Raw genomic sequence first — 16194 nt, forward strand, 5'->3', positions numbered from 1 at the left:
CCCTGCTGCCCCAGGTGCTGCAACCAGGGCTGACCTCCATGCAGGTTGAGTGCCGTGGGCTGGCTTTCTGCTTCCATCCACCAGGGTTCTATCAGGGGCTCAGGAAGAGGTACCTCAGAGGGGGACGAGCTGAGGGAGGTCCCAGTGGTGGTAGACTATAGGCAAGGGGCGGTGCCAGATGCCTACACACACACACACACACACACACACACACACACACACGAGTCCTGTGTTTCCTTCTCCTACTTCCCTTGCTGTGGGGCTGTGGTGGGGCTCGAGGGGGATTAGGGGTAGGAGGGGAGAGTCTTCTGGGTTCAAGCTAGGACTTGCAGCAAACCAAGGTCAGGGGAGCAAGGGCCTGGTGCCCAGGGCTGGCAGCAGAGGAGGGAAGTGAGAGCAGAGTCTTTGTGGCCGTGAGGCCCTGCAGGTCAGAAGCCACAGAGGGTTGTCCCTGCCACGTGAGTTTCCACACAGCCTGTAGGTGCCCATGCTGAGGCTAGAAGGAGTATCCTGCTCTCCTTAGCCCATTCCAGGGTGGGACATACTGGGCTGGATCCAGAGACCTGGGCTGCAAGGCCTCACTTTTTTCAGTGGTGAATCTCTGTCTTGCCTCTAAGTTTGACTCGACAAGGAAATGCAAATCATCAAGGGCTGTGCAAGCAGGCAGGACCATAGGAAGATCAGAAAGGGAAGATGCTCGCCCGGGGTCCCTCCTGGCATCTGTGGCTGAGCCTGTCTGCCATCGACTCTGCTGTGCCCCAGAAGAAACTCTGAGCAATGGGAGAGCCAGAGGGGTCAGGAGGGGCTAGTGCCAGGAGGCTGATGGCCTGAGTTTAGAACACTTGGGTGCTGGACCCTATATGGACTCTCATGACCAAGGTGCAGCTCTGTGTTTCACAGAGGGCTTCTGGGAAGAGCCTCCCTCCTTACCGCTGATTGAAAGAACTCAGTACAGAAGGGTACAAAGAGTAATACAGCAAAATCCTGGGGACCCCCTGCCTCGTGTGAACCACGGGTGACCTCCCTGTAGGAGCCTCTCTCTGTGCCCAGCACCTCTGGTTTCCTTGATTTATTCATACGATTTTAATATTGATGGGTTGGGTTGTTGATGTTTCTGCCTGGCTGGTGCGTGCTGAGTGGAGTTGGAGGCTTCAGTACTTCATTTTGACACTGAAATTCCAGGATTTCAGAAATGACCCGACTTAAAAAAAAAATGCAGGTGACTCCTCTGTTCTCTTTAGGAACACCACGGTGGCCTGGCCCGCCCCGTCTAGGCAGCTGCCCAACTCTGGGCCCTGGGGGTGGAGGTGGGGGCTTGAAGGACTGTGGGCCTTCCCACGCTGGGCTGCAGGCCTGGCGGTGGGGCCCCTCCTCACATCCTCCACCCACCACGGATGGAACCGATTCTGTGGAAGCTGCGTGGGGGATTGACTGCGCCCTCCAGGGAAGTCATGCTGAAATAAAGGCCTCTTGGCAGGGGTGGTGTTTTTTCCTCAGGGCTGTCTGGCTTCATTAGGGCCCACTCTGTCAGGCCGGCAGCTGGCCTCTCCTCAGTCGAGGACAGAGCCAGGCGGCAGGGCTCCGTGTTTTACCCCTTGAGGGAGGGGTCGTGCCAGTGGCTGGCTGTGGGAAGCAATGATGAGCCTCACTCCCCTGCAGGCCTAGAGAGAGCCACAGACAAGGATGTTGGCTCCTCACCTCCTCTGCCCTTTGAAATTGCCACATTCAAGGCTCAGAGAAGGAGGGACAGTTTTCTGAGGCCTGTCTGGACACCAGTGGCAGAGCTGGGGTTGGACCCCAGGTCCAGCAGTCCCCAGACCATGCTTCTTCCCACCCCCGGCAGCAGCTGGTGAGCCTGAGAGGGAACAGACAGGCTGCGGGCATTCCCCAGCCTTCCTCTGGGTGGTTTGTAGATGTGGACTGCTGGGCACAGCAGAGTGGATGGGTGAGGCTAGTTGGAGATCATCAGCATCAGAACATCCCTTTATTCTGGAGGACTTGAGTAGTTTGGGCAAGCATGAAGGCTGTACTGCTCCCCTACGCCCACCACCACCCACCACCACCCATAGACAGATGTCTTCATCCTGGACTTCTCCCATGAGGAAGTAGATGCTTAAAGAAACTTCTCTTGGTTGGAGAGCCAGGCTGGGTGCTAGATTTGTGGGAGGAGTTTGATGAGTGTGTATCTGAGCGATGAAGGCAACCCAGGACCCTCCTGGTCGTTGAGGTTTTGCAGGTTAAAGCAGGGAGGTACCTGGTGAAGCTGGAGTCTGGGTGACTTACCCCACTGTTCCCTTCCTCTCGTCGTCATCTGCATGGATAGCCCTGTCCACCCTGTGGCCAGTCAAATGGCAGAATGATGCTTGGGGGCACGTGGCCCGGTGTCCATATCTGTGTGGGAAGGTGAAGGCCAGCGAGGGCCAGGGGCTTCCCTAAGGCCTGGGAGCCAGGAGCCTAACCCAGGCCCGGCCACTGCACTTTCCCACTGTGTCTTCTGGAAAGATGTGTCTCTAAAGAGCAAACTGGGGCCCAGGAGAGGATGGAGAGATGGGAAAAGTTTCTAAATGAGAACCAGTGAGAGGAATGAGGATTTTGGTGTGGAAACACAGAGGTTCAGATGGTCTATGACCAGTTTGTGAGATCAGGAAGACATGAGTTGGATCTCTTGGTGGTGTTGCACGGTGCTGAAGAGACGGGCTTGAAGACAGAGGGATGCTGGTTCTTAAAGCCAAGAGCTCCAGACAGTTGGTTCCACTTCCCCGAGTTCTCCTTCCTCCCTCAATGCTGTTTTAATTTTTCCAACTTTACGGTGTGACCTCGAGTGTCTCAGTCTATGTGCCTCAGTTTCCCTCTCTTAAAAGGGGCAAGAATACTGCCACCTTTATAAGGGAGCTTTGATGGCTGATGAAACAATACATGTGAAGTGTTTCTAACAGTGCTTGGCACATGGTAAGTGCTCAATATGTCAGCTTTTTTTTTTTTTTAATAAAGATTTTATTTATTCATGAGAGACACAGAGGGAGAAGCAGGCTCCCTGCGGGGAGCCAGATCCCAGGGAGACTCGATCCCAGGACCCCAGGATTGTGACTTGAGCCAAAAGCAGACGCTCAACCACTGAACCACCCAGGTGCCCCTGTGTGTCGGCTTTATAAATCTTATTTGTGGCTACACCGAGAAGCTTTCAGTGAAGCACATGACTCGCATCAGCAAGTTCGTGTAGAGCACAGTGACTGTGTGAAAGGGGACTTCTCAGGTCCAGTCTGCAGGTTTTCCAGCATAGCTGTCCTAGGCAGAGTTTACAGTCCAGACACAATTTTGCACAATTCTAGCCATGATAAGGGTTCTAACCGGGGAGTACCCTGGTCACCCCTATGTTGCAGGAAGAGCCCACAGGGACAAGACGGAGCAGAAACACTGGTCAGGCCCTGGCTGTAACAACTCATCTGGGGAAGCAGGGCACCCCAGTCCTGGGTAGGGGCAGGATGGGGATTGGCAGGGGTTCTCAGGAGGGGTATTTGACAGGATGTGTGTCGCCACCTGAGTGGGGTCACACAGGAGGGCACACAGCAGGAAACAGGAGCTGTGGGGATGATGAAGCCTACTTTCGTAGGTTCTGAACCCAAAGAGATAAATGGCCAATCCTTTCTCCTTTGTCTGACAAGCCCTGCTTTCCAGGCCCTCCTCTGTCCTTGGCATCACCTCTCCGGAAACCCAGAACAACATTTCCTTACCTTTGTTTTCATAGTTGATGGTGACCTGGGCCAGTGCTCCCCGCACAGCTCAGGCTCCCTGGTTTAGTGATGGCGTGGTAACCATTTCCTCGAGAAGCGTGGCGGGCTTCCAAAGGCTGCAGAAGTTGCAGGCAGTCTGCCATTTCATCTTTCAAGTGGTTGAGGACTTGTTGTTTGTCTCATTAGGTTTGAAGGATTGCCTGGTGTCAGGGGCTTGTTCTTTCACGCCAGATGTTAGGAGTTCACCTTCCTGTCACCACAGCCAAAGTGGGGACTTGATGTTTCCATAAAGACAATAGTGATAGGTGTCCATTATTGAACATTCATCCCATGCCAGGCACTGGTCTATGGACCTTACACATTATCACCTTGTTTTAAAGCCCCCAGTGCTACAGAGGAGGTACTGTTGTCATCTCTTGTTTATGGAAGGGGAACTGAGGGACGGCTGTGTCATTCACCTCCCATTTTAAAGTCATTGGACAGCTTGGATGCAGACCACTTGCTCTGCCTCTCAGGCACTGGGGAGTGGCCACATGCTGCCCATCATATTGACCTGTGTCCTGGTTGCCTGGTTCTCCAGTTTCCCCGCCGCCCCACAGCTCAGCATGGACCTCAAATATTAGCTGGGCACTGAAAACATAGAATCCCCCCACCCCCCACCGTGTATTCCTTTGAGCCCCAGCAGGTCTTCATCAAGCACCTTTGTCTGTTAGGAAGAGCCTAACACTCAGACTGCTTTTGTAAGAATTTAATTTTTCTAAGAATTTAGAAAAAATTCATAGATTCCAGCAGTGGGCAGGAAGTACAGCTCTAAAGAGCCCTGGAAAGATGAAACTGAAAGAAGTGTCTCTGTCAGGCTATTGCCTGTTCTTTCCTGTTGCTCATTTCATGCACCAGGGCTTCTTTGTTACCATTTTTATCATCAGGTGTCTCTCTGCCATTTTTGGCATTGTTGACTACCTGTTTTGTTCAAAGCCCATTTGTTCCCAGGACTGGGTAACAGCACTGTCTCCCAGCCATGCCCCTACTGCTGCACCCTTTCCTGCTTTCATCTGTGTCTCTGATAACCCAGAGTTCTGTGGGTTCCATCCTTGGCTGCTGCCTCTGCCCTTCCCCGTCCTCTCTCTGGGAAATCTTAGCCCCTCAAAGTGCCAAGGATTTCTTACATGCTGGCGGCTCATAAACCTACCCTCAGCCCCGATGCCCTCCTGGGCTTTCCATGTGTCAGACAGCTTCACCGAGGGGTCCCGCATGCGCATCCAGCTGCTCCCCAAATCCTCCTCTCTGCCCTGCATTCCCCATTCCATTTGGCAGCCTCACTGCACCCACTAAACCCCCAGAGATTACCCCTAATCCTTCCTCTCCCCCATTCCACACCCTATATATAAGTAACAGCAAGACAGGCTGCCTTCCCGTCTGCACCCATGATCTTATTTCCTGTGGCTGGTGGGCTTGAAGGGCACCTGCTCGCACAGGCTGCTTTCTCCAGGGGCCTGGATACTGGGAGTGGCCAAGACTGGGTCAGGACAGTACCAGGCATTTGCCTGGGGTGGCCGCTTTTCCTTGGGGCGGCGTGAGTTCCCGAACACATTTAGCTCAGCCTCCTGGGCTCCATCAGAACCCACAGCCCTGCCAAGCCTCCAGGGTCTCCTCTGCTCCCCTGGGCAGCTTCCTGGACCTGTTCCTCCTCCAGTCCCACCCAGGGCCTCTCCCTCAGGGGTCTTCCTTTGGCCTGGGTCCGAGGAGGCCCTGCTGGAGTCTGTGGGCTGCGGGGTTCTCTCTGTGTGGGAGAGGAAAGAATAGGCCATCTGCTATAGGGTGGCACAGTCCCTGGCTTGTGTCCCTACAGACATAAACACACTCTTTTTCCTTCTCAGGCAGCTGCAGCCTTCCAACGCCCACAGGACCCACTGCCTCGCCCTGGCCATCGCAGACATGGTGTGGCGGGCGGGGGGCCGAGAGAGAGCTGTGATCACACTGTAAGTACTCCCCAGGGCCATGCTGCTACCACTCATGCGCTGGCACAGCTGCGGACAAGCTGGCCATGTGCTTTCCTGTCCTTAGGGATGTTGCTTGTCTGTGTATCCTCCTGGATGTCGGCCCCATGCCCCACGCTGGTACAAGCCCAGCGAGGCAGCCCCGCATGGGGAGAGGCCTGGAGGGGCCTCCACGCAGCTCCAGTCTCATCTCTGCTGGGGGTCACATCTGCCTGGCCTTCCTCCCTGGGGAGCTTTGGGGGACACATCCCATCAGAGAAAACTTCTGGCCTAGGAAGCCTGCTCCCCTATTTCTCTGATCTGGACCTCTCAGGAACCAGTTACACCTCTGATTCATACCTCTCTCCTAGTCCCCAAGACATGCTTCCATTCGCTTTGTCACCTGGCCCCCTGCGCCACCGAAAAAGAGACCTCCCCTGCTGCCTCTATCCTACTGCAGGTGGAGGACACCATCCCTGGATGGTTGGTCTGCTTTTTAATCTGGCCCTTCATAGTGGAAGCATCACTTCATCCCAGGCCTGTGGCTAAGCTTGGGTAAAAGGGGTACCTTTGGGGGCCAAAGGTGACACCCAGGTGGGGTAGAATGATTACTAGAGCATACTGCTTAAGAGAAGGGGCTCCAGAGGCTAACTCCCAATGCTGTTGTTTGTTGGCTGTATGACCTTGGGCAGTTGTGCTCTTTGTGCTTCATCTGTGTACTCATCTGGAAAATGTGGATGATAGTAATGATTATCTGGTAGAGTGATTGTGAGAATTAAATGAGTCCATATAAATAAATCATATATAACAAATGATAATACTATCTATGAGTTTAAATCATTTATCCATATAAGCAAATGGTAAATAATAATAAATGTGAAGTGCTTAGGACAATGTCTGGCCCATACTAAATACCTTAACAGTTAGGTATCACTGTTATTGTTCCTATGGAGTGCTTGTCCTTGGTACTCGTGTTCCAGATAATACATTATTACACATTAACCCTGGCCCTTAGGATCTGTATGGCAGCCCTGAAAACAGATGGGGCAAAAATTCAATTTCTCCCCGTTTTACAGATGGAGGGGCAGCAGCTGTCCCAGCCTACGCAGCAGGCTAATGGCATCGTGGGCCGCACACCCAGACCCCACTTCTAGTGTGTATCTCCTGGGCTGCACATACAGGGTGTTGTATAGACAGATGGCGATGGGGTTGGTGTGGGGAGCCTCAGGCCAGAGGCTGGAATTCCTCACGGCCCTGAAAGCGAAGGGCAAGTCAGCATTCCTGGTCTGGAAATCTATTTGTCAGTCGTGGGTGAGAGGCAGACTCCCTACTGCCAGGACTTGGGTTTGGTTACCCTGAGCTCTCCTCCTGAGGTCTTTTTTCCATTCCTTTCCCTTCCCCCACTCATCAGGTCCCCTGGGCCCAGCCTATTGGGTGAGTTCAAATCGGGGGCTAAAGGAGAAACCCTCAGTCCCATTCTTTCGTCCAGAGCCACCTTTTTATTTGTCCTCAGTCAGTGGCACATGTGGTTTCACGCTGGCTCAAGGGCATGTCTTCTCTCCATGCGGAGGACTCATGCATCTCTCTTTCCTTTTTAGGGCTTCGGGAACACAGCACTTCAGTCCAACAGGGAAATACAAAGCAGATGGAGTCTTAGAAACAGTACGGCTTTCTGGAAAAATTATCACGCAACCTTTGGCTTTGTTTGGGGATGGTCTCCTTTCATATAAGTAAATCCTCCCTCAGCTGGGGATGGGTCAGCCCTCCCTGCAGCCCAGGCTAGCAGATCCTCCACCTGGGATGGGGTGCGGGCAGAGGTGGGGGTCTGGGGGTGTTTGGCCAGAACTGCCCTTATGGCTAAAAGGCTGATGGACACCCTGTCACCTGGAGGCTGTACAGAGAAGAGCAGTCCATGTGTGATGCCTTCTGGCCAAGCCACAGCCCTCCCTGTCTCCTCAGCATCCCCTCTGGGGTTGTTGTGAGAGGGCAGTGGGGTGGCATGGAGACAGAGGGGTGGGGTAGAGAATGAGGAAGAGCTTTGCAGAGCACCAGCCATGAAGCCAGACCTAGTGTGACCAAGTAAGGGAAAGAAATGGGAGACATGAGAATGAGGACACAGCCACATTTCCCACAGATGAGCCTCCTCTTCACTGAGGCCTTTTGTTTGACATAGTTTGTTTCCTTTGACCTAAGTTTGGGCACATGTGGCCCTAGGATCCTAATTAGGGGTCTCACCTAGTTGGGTGTTGTCTCTACAAGTGGTTTTCTCCTGAGCTGCGTGAGAAAGCAAAGGAAACTCAGACCCACAGCTTTCCACTGACCTCATGACACTGCCTGCTGGGCTCAGAGCCGTACTGGTGGTGGCCCATTGGATGGGACTCCTGCCTCTCTCCACACACCCCCACCCTCCTGCCAGGCCCCAGGTGCTTCTCAGATACCTGTGACTGGCCTGCAGGGGTGCAGCCCCGCTGGTTGGTGGGGCGAGGCATGCATGCCACTGGCTCCTTTGCTTTAGTTCCACGGGGTCTCCATTCCTGGGCTCTGTAGGCCCTGTCTGGCTGGCAGGGCTGACTTGACCCCGGAGACCCCAGCTGGATCCTGTCACAAACAGGCATGGGGGTTCCTCGCTGCCCTGGCTCTCAGGGTCGCCACTGTGACCTCAGGGACATTCCCAAGTGGGGGCTTGTAGCTACTGAAGCCAGGGCAGGACATGGAACCGTCTGTGGAGCTCAGACAGCTCACGCTATGGGTTTGTGTCTCCTCAGCTCACACTGCACAGTTTGACCTGCTATGAGGAGCTGGTGACTTTTCTTCAACAAAGTATCCATCAGGTATGGACAATGGTTTATTTGGGGGGGGGATGTGTGTTTTTAAGCTGCTTTCTTTGGAGACCCTGCTGGATATAGGATCTTGCCTGGTGTCCTGGCTGGTTGTCTGGGTCCTCCAGCACCCTATCTGCTGGAGATCTGTGTACCCACTCCTTGCTGTGAGATGGGGTGTCCAAGGTCTGAACAGTGCATGGTGCCACAGGGATTCAGAGAAGGGCTGTAGCCTCTCTGGCTTTGTGAATGAGGGATTTGAAGTCTCCATGGCAAAGAACATGATCTCTGGAGCCTTCAGCCTGTGTTTGAATCTAGGTTTCACCCCTTAGTAGCTCTGTGACCTTGGGCAACTTCTTTAGCCCCTCTCTGCCTCAGTCTGCTCATCTGTAAAGTGCAGCTGATAATAACAGAACTAGTACGCCCAGCTTGATGTTGTCAGTGATTTTAGCTTTTGTTGTTGATGTTATGATCACTATCATCATGATTATTTAAGGTCCCCTTGAGATTGGTTAGCTGTGGACATGTGGAAATGAGGGGGACGCATTACAGGGGCAGGGTCCAGATGACCTTGGCAGAGGTCATTTCCTGAGATCCCCAACTGCAAAGTCTCATTTTCTGATGTCTGTGTGTCAGGATGGAAGGAAAGAGCACTGAGCCCTTCCGTCCTGGTGTGCAAGCAAATGCTCCGTGCCTCCTCTGCGCCTTTCCTTCAGCCTTCTGGCCTGTGGGACCAGCTCTTTTAGGCTCCAGAGAAGGTGACAGAGGATTTGCTGGTGAGCCTGGAAGGTGGGAGAACTTGCCAGATGTGGGGCCAGGCTGGACACTCCTGCTGTCAAAATACCTTCCTCCCGTTCCCTGAAAGTGCTGAGGGTCTGGGCATAGCCTAGGAAGAGTGCCAGCCCTGACATCACAGATGCTTCTTGGGTAGGAAAATGGGGCCTGCTCAGAGACTCTTGGGAGGCAGGGGTACACTCATTGAGATGCTGATTCACCCCAAATTTTCTGCCCCAGAGCTGTTGCCTAGCGAGCAACAGCCCAAGGAGCCTGGCCCGTGTCCCCAGCTTAGGACGCTGCCTTTCTGCACTGACTGTGTTGTCTGGCCTTTCTGGGAGGTTCGAGGGAGGGGCTCTGACGTGGGAGGGGGCCTGGCCAAGGCTGGCTCCCTGTCCCTGGCTCCCTGTCCCTGGCTCCCTCTGGCTCTTCATGGGCATAACCCAGTGGGCTGTCTGCTGATGTGGTGCGCTCCCTGGCTGGCCCAGAGCAGCTGTAGGGGGCCTGGAGCAGGGGCCTAGCGACCTCCTCTAGCTTATACCTCGGCCACCTGTGGCCCTAGGATCATCGCTGGGCCTCAGTTGCCTTGTCTAGAAAATGGAAGATGGAGCAGTTAGCAGATACTTGCAGCTCTTTACTGCTCAACAGCGGTTTTTTAAGAAGAAACTTAAATGCATGGAGAAGAATGTCTTCTAAATTAAGCACCAGGCGCGATCTAAATAAGCAGGAAGGATCATACTCCTAACTGCACTCAGAGCATTCTGAGAATGCAGCCGTGCATCCGAGAGCCGAGCAAAGCCTGACTCTCTCGGTGCGTGTGATTTGACACAGGAGTGGGGGGCAGACCTCCCCTCCCCCCGCACCTGTGTTCACACTGTCAGGTGAAGCAGAGCATGGAGCCCAGGGGCCAGGAGAGGGAGGTGCCCTGGAGGCTTCTAGGGCGCAAAGGACGGCTCTGGGGCAATTGCTCACAGGCTCCAAAGGCCTGTCACCACCCACTGATGGCCCTGGGGCTGACGCCTCCGCACCCCAGCTTTCTGCATCCTTATCTGTGAGAAGAGGCTTCCCTCCTCCCTCCATCAGTACCCCAGGGTTTCGGTGAAGCCCAAGCCAGACGTTGACTGTGGAAGTGGTTCAGAGAGCGGGGCCTGTGCCAGGGGAGGGGCTGCCGGCCTCCTGTCCTTCCTCCGGACCCACAGCGACTCCCCCTCGTCACTCGGCTTTGCTCGCTGGGTGCCGGCGGTCTGTCTTTGGCCCTCCTCACTCGGGAAGGTGATGTTTTCCCCCACAGCTTAATTATATTTTTGCTGGAAGCCGTTGAGCTGCCTCAGCACTACCCTCACCAAATTCATTTTTCATGGCCTGGGCCTAGGAGGGGTTCCTCGTGCCAGGCCTGGAAACGAACACTGAACCATCTCTGCCCAAAATAAATAGGCTCCTTGCTGTGTTTTCATGACTGCTCACCCTCAGAGTGAGCTGTCTGGCTGCCCCCCTGTGAGCTGGGCGAGGTCCCCAGGCCCCCCGCAACCTCCCATTGGGGTTCCTTGGTGGGCTTCGGTCTCTCCGGGGCCAGCAGTGCTGGAGGATGGCCCCTTCTTGCCTACCAGTACCAGACATTTTTCCAGACCATAATGGCAGTTTCCAGCCCGACTTTCGGGCTGGGGAGCTCTCCTTTCAATGCAGGCACCTTTCCCTGTGGCCTCCCATGTCTCGGCAGCTTGAATTTGATGAGATAATTTTAATAAATGTTTTTTTGAAAAAACAAAATGGCATATTGGTGCCATTCAGTCATGTTTGGCAGGGGTCAGAAGCCCCAGGCAGCGTCCTCTCTCCACCCTCTGTAGTCGCACTAACAGTCCACACCCAGGGGCACGTCCCCAGCTCCCGGGAAGCTGTCCTGGAAGGAGCCCGAGGACTGTGGAAGACGCTGGCCCACGTAGTACCAGTAGTCCTCCACGTTTACACAGGCCTAGGGCCTCGGTGGGCTTCCGTGTCCCCTGCCTTGTTGCAGCCGCAGGCACCCCAGAGGCAACAGCCCGAGAAAGTGTCATTGCTCCCCCAAGACAGCGTGCAAGTCCGTGGCAGCAGGCAGTTGGCATTTCGGAAGGGGAAACGGAGACAGCTCTGTCACTCCCCGAGGCGACAGGGAAGTCTGCAGGGGAGCTGCGACAGGCTACGGGTCCTCCCAGGCCTGTGCCCCCTGTGCAAGGATTTCAGTATGACTCAGTTGTCAGAACACTTGCATAGCCTTGGTCTTATGAACCCAAGGAAATACACAAGGGAGGGATTTGTTATCCTCATTCAGCAAATGGGGAAACTGAGGGCAACAGGAGCAAAGTGCCTGGCCTGAGGTCAGAGGGTTAGGATGAGCTTGATTTAAGATTGTTGTTGACGCATTTATTCCATTTCTATACCCCCTCACAAAGGTTCTCTTACTTACACATTTATAAGAATAAGTTAATAATATAAGATTGCTGTCCTCAGGGCTCTTCTGGGCTTCAGCCTTAGCAAACCTGCCCTCTCTTGCCACTGGGCCTTTGCACTTGCTTTTCGTCTTCCCTGGAACAGCATTCCCTTCTCTCCCAATCCTTTCGGTTTAGATCCCACTTCCTCCAGAAAGCCTTCCTTTACATTCCTTCCTTCCCTGCACTCCGAGTCTGCTTAGAGGCCCTTTCTGTGTGTTTTCAGAGCACCTGGTACTTCCTGTCAGAGCAGAGTCCCTGCTCCACTCTTTTCCAGGTGTTTCTTGTTCTTTCTTCCTAGCATTACTTTTCATGAAGGCAGATCCATATCCACCTTGTTCACAAGCATAGCCTTAGCAGAGAGCAGCCTCTTGGCATGAAAGTTCACACAGTAATTTTTTTAAAGGATTAATCAAATTACTGTATGAAAACAAAGTCTATGTTTTGAAGGAAAGAAAAGATAAGTTTATCAGAAGCCTGAGCTGAAATAATTGCCGCAGTTAAGGACCGTATTTGACTCTGAGCTTCCTGGCAACCTAGGCAAAATGGAAATATGATCAATTATATTATATTTATTGTTTCAGGAAAACAAGCACTTTTGGATCTGTTTTCAAGTCCACTAAGAAACTGATCACACATAAGGAACACTGACCCTTGTAAGGCAGCATCTGCCATCACAGCTCACAGATGAGGATGTGTCATCCCCAAAGTGGGATAAGTAAGGTCTTCAGACAAAATTGCAGCTGGGGGCTGGCATTTCTCTAGGAAGCCCAAGTGACTTAGCCTATCCTGGGAGGCCACGGCCTCCTGGGCCCCCTGGACAGAAGGGCCGCACAGAGCTGGCGTATGCCCACGGCTCACACAGGTGTCACGCCCTGTTCTATGTGCTGTACAAGGATGATCTCACTGACTCTTCACAACAACCTGATGAGGGTGGGTCCAAAATATAATCCTCCTTGTTTTACAGATGAGAAGACTGGGGGGCAGGGAGATTAGGAAAGGTCACTGTACTCACCTAGCTAGGAGTGGCACAGCCAGGATTCAAACCCCAGCAGCTGGGCTCTAACCCAGGGCTGGGACTAGGGGGAGATGAAGAAGGTGCTTACCTTGGGTGAAGAATGCAAGGAGGTACCAAAGTCCTCAGTCATCCCCAAAAGTGTAAAAATTTAAAAGTAATAATATCAGAATTAATCCAAAAAAATTCACGGGATGCCTGGGTGGCTCAGTGGTTTAGCGCTGCCGTCAGCCCAGGACGTGATCCTGGAGTCCTGGGACCGAGTCCCACATCGGGCTCCCTGCATGGAGAGCCCTGCACTCCTCAGCCTGTGTCTCTGCCTCTCTCTCTCTCTCTCTCTCTCTCTCTCTGGGTTTCTCATGAATAAATAAATCTTCAAAAAAAAATCCACAATGAACAAAATACCAAAAATTTAAACGATGGGATCTGTCTTTGCACGTCTCACCTCACTCACCCCTCTTGACCCTGACTCTGTCCCCAAGCTGCTCGCTGCTGCTCTTAACACAGTGCAGGTCTTTGGCGGAAGGGATTTGGAATTAGACAGAGACTGCTGGAATCCCAACAGGCTGCTTCCAGCTGTGTGACCTTGGGCCGGTTGCTCAGTACCTGAGCCCATTTCCCCATGTGGCAGAGGGCAGTATTAACACTACTGTCATATAAGCCTGTGACAGTTTTAAGTGTGATGATGCACGTAAGACACTTGCATGGTAAGGGAGGCTGCCCCGGGTGCTATCTGGCAAGCTTCCAGGACTCGGACATCACAGGGGCTCCTCGGTGGGCAGTGCGTCTGCTCCTGTTGTCACTCAGGCTGCTGTGCTTCCCATCATTCGGGGGCCCTGTGGTGGAGCCACCTGGTAACCTCTGGGAGAGGTTACCTCTGGCAGCTGTCTCAGGTTCAGGCTGCTCCCTGGATGTGGCCCCGCAAGGAGGTGAGGGGAAGGAAGTGCAGACTGAGGGGAATGGTGGGTGCTCATTCCTTTCTTCTCTTTCCCAGTTTGAAGCAGGTCCCTACGGATGCATCCTGCTCACCCTGTCTGCCATCCTGTCCAGGTCCACGGAGCTGTGAGTGTCTTCCTCCCTCACCTCGCTCCCCGCCCCGGGGCCGGGCTTGTCTGTCTGGTTGGTGCTTTGCTTGGTGCGTAGTGGGAGTGTAGCAAATGTGGTTGAGAGGATGAAGGAAGGACCATCAGCAGTGGGGACCATCAGCAATGGGGTGAGAACAGTTGCATGTGTGTTCAGAGCACCCTTACCAGTCTCCCCACGTGTGCTGGGGCTGACCAGAGAGACATCCCTGCCCACAGAGCTTCTGGTCCCACTAGGGCCCCAATGGGACTGTGGTGTGCACATATTTAAGCATAGGTGTGGACACCCCTGGGACATGTGCAGGGGTGGGCAATTGAGGCTGAGGCCCGGGAAATGACGGGGGGTCCCCACCATCTCAGGACGGGGGGATTCACTGTTGGCCATGGCAGTTTGGAAAGCTGCAAGGTTTGTGAATCTTGAGCCCTGAAGACACGGGTGCCCAGGGGCCCTGGAAGCAAGAGGACTTCAATTCCATGCATGTTTGTCAATTGTGGCCTCCCAGACTGCCTGAGAGCTGGACTTATTCCTTCACTGTCATCCTCCATGAGCTTTCTAGGCTTCTTATCCGTATTTGTCACCTGGGCATGTTGTCACCAGGGAGGGTGGCAGATTAACAGCACATTAGCAGTTTTGTAAAGTACAATTGATTACTCCTTCCTTGTCCAAGTAGAGGGCAGACTCCAGAGGGTGTGGGGACCTGGGGAATGAATTTTCACCTCGAGAGGATGCTTGCTGTGGGAGATGATTTGGGAACAACCCCAAGCAGGTGGGCCCAGAGGAGTGGGGAGGCAGAAAGAGTAGCTATGTGGTGCCCAGGCTGGGGAGGCCCCAGTAGGAGGAGACACTTGCTCACTGGGGCTGGGCCTGGCCAGGGCCTGTCCCATTCCCTGCAGGCTCTGGTTTGGGTGGGAGGAGGATGCAGGGGCTCTGTGGCCTCATGCCACCAGCCTGCCTGCTGCTTGCTGCTACTGACCTTATTAAACGTGGTGCATGCACAGATTTTTCTAATGGCATTTTTCTTCTAATCCTGCCATAATGATATGATTCATTCCTGGCCTGGGCTCACATGCATGGAGACCATAAGCCTCACCGCCTTCTCCCAGGCCTGGGTTTGCTAATCCCTGGCTGATCAGGATGGGTGGGGCTTTCTGGGTGTGTGGGTGAGACCCCTGAGCTCACTGAGGGGAAGCTAGGCTCTCAGAAGGACCAGGCATGGTGACATCTGGCTTTGTGATCTCCTGGGCCTCAGTTTCCCCACCTGTACAGGGGGGTCCCCTGGCTCTGGAGGTCTAGGCCTCTGATCCGAGTGTCTGTTCTGGTGGTCACTGGGCAGCAGCTGCAAGTCCTGCTCGCCAGCCTGGGAGCTGTTTCATATGCATGCCCCTGTAGGGAGCAGCTCTGGTGGTGCTCTCCCTCTGCAGGGGCCTTTAGAGCCCCCCAGGAGCCCCATATCCAGGCTACTGTTCATGTCGTCTGGAACTGGAGGGCTTGGGCTGCTTCTGCACCCTCCCTGCCCCGTCTAACCAAGCCTGGCGTGCTAGTAGGCCTGAGGTCTCAGCCCTGCCATGCTCCTCCCCTGCGCTACGCTACACACACAGAGATACACACAGACACAGGTAGATACACGGGTACACACACAGATATGCAGATATATACACAGACACACACATACACAGGCACACACATACACAGATGCAGAGTTTGCAGTATAGACCTACACAGACATACATGCACGACACACAAATACACACACACACAGACACATACAGATATGCAGATACACACACAGATAAGCACAGACACACAGACACATGCACACGAAGACAGACATACACACATATAAACGCACGCAGCCACATACACACACAGATATACATAAGGAGAGGCACATACACAGACACAGGCACTCAGACCCACAAGATCTGGCTGCAGTCACCTCCTTCCCCTTGTCCTCAGGACAGAGGAGTGGAAGTATGTACAGATAATCTGCCTCCCACTCAGGGCTCCTGAGGACCTTCCCTGGGTCCTGGAGGCTGATGGTATCAAAACCCCCAGGGGCAGCGTTGGCCGTCTGTCCCCTGCCTTCCAGGAGGACCGGTGCAGAGACCTGCTTTAGCACCGGACCCGGCACCACACTGGCTGGGCTCGTCTTACTCCTGGGCCTCCCCTTCCCTTCTAAGAAGGCAACACAGTAGATACACTCATTAGCAATAGGAACGATAGTTAACGGGCATCTCATAAGCTTCCTATGTGCCTGACCCGATGCTGCAACATTTTACACAGGAAACTAGCTTCATCCCCACCCCCCAACCCTGTTGGCGGGCACTAGTGATT

At 53.8% G+C, this 16194-nt stretch overlaps 1 protein-coding gene across 2 annotated transcripts in view; it reads left to right on the forward strand.

The window, feature by feature from the left end:
• Positions 1 to 16194, forward strand: part of MINDY4 (MINDY lysine 48 deubiquitinase 4) — a 115608-nt gene that overhangs the window by 57845 nt on the left and 41569 nt on the right. For both annotated transcript variants that reach the window (XR_008663076.1, XM_055314828.1), the window contains exons 10-13: positions 5609 to 5710; positions 7306 to 7369; positions 8473 to 8538; positions 13772 to 13839. Coding sequence is in view for 1 of the 2 variants with exons in the window: in XM_055314828.1 (XP_055170803.1) it covers positions 5609 to 5710; positions 7306 to 7369; positions 8473 to 8538; positions 13772 to 13839 (300 nt within the window). In the remaining variant the exon portion in view is untranslated. The remainder of the gene's footprint in view (positions 1 to 5608; positions 5711 to 7305; positions 7370 to 8472; positions 8539 to 13771; positions 13840 to 16194) is intronic.

Source organism: Nyctereutes procyonoides, unplaced genomic scaffold (genome assembly GCF_905146905.1).
Source record: "Nyctereutes procyonoides isolate TBG_1078 unplaced genomic scaffold, NYPRO_anot_genome, whole genome shotgun sequence".
NCBI classification, from domain to species: domain Eukaryota; kingdom Metazoa; phylum Chordata; class Mammalia; order Carnivora; family Canidae; genus Nyctereutes; species Nyctereutes procyonoides.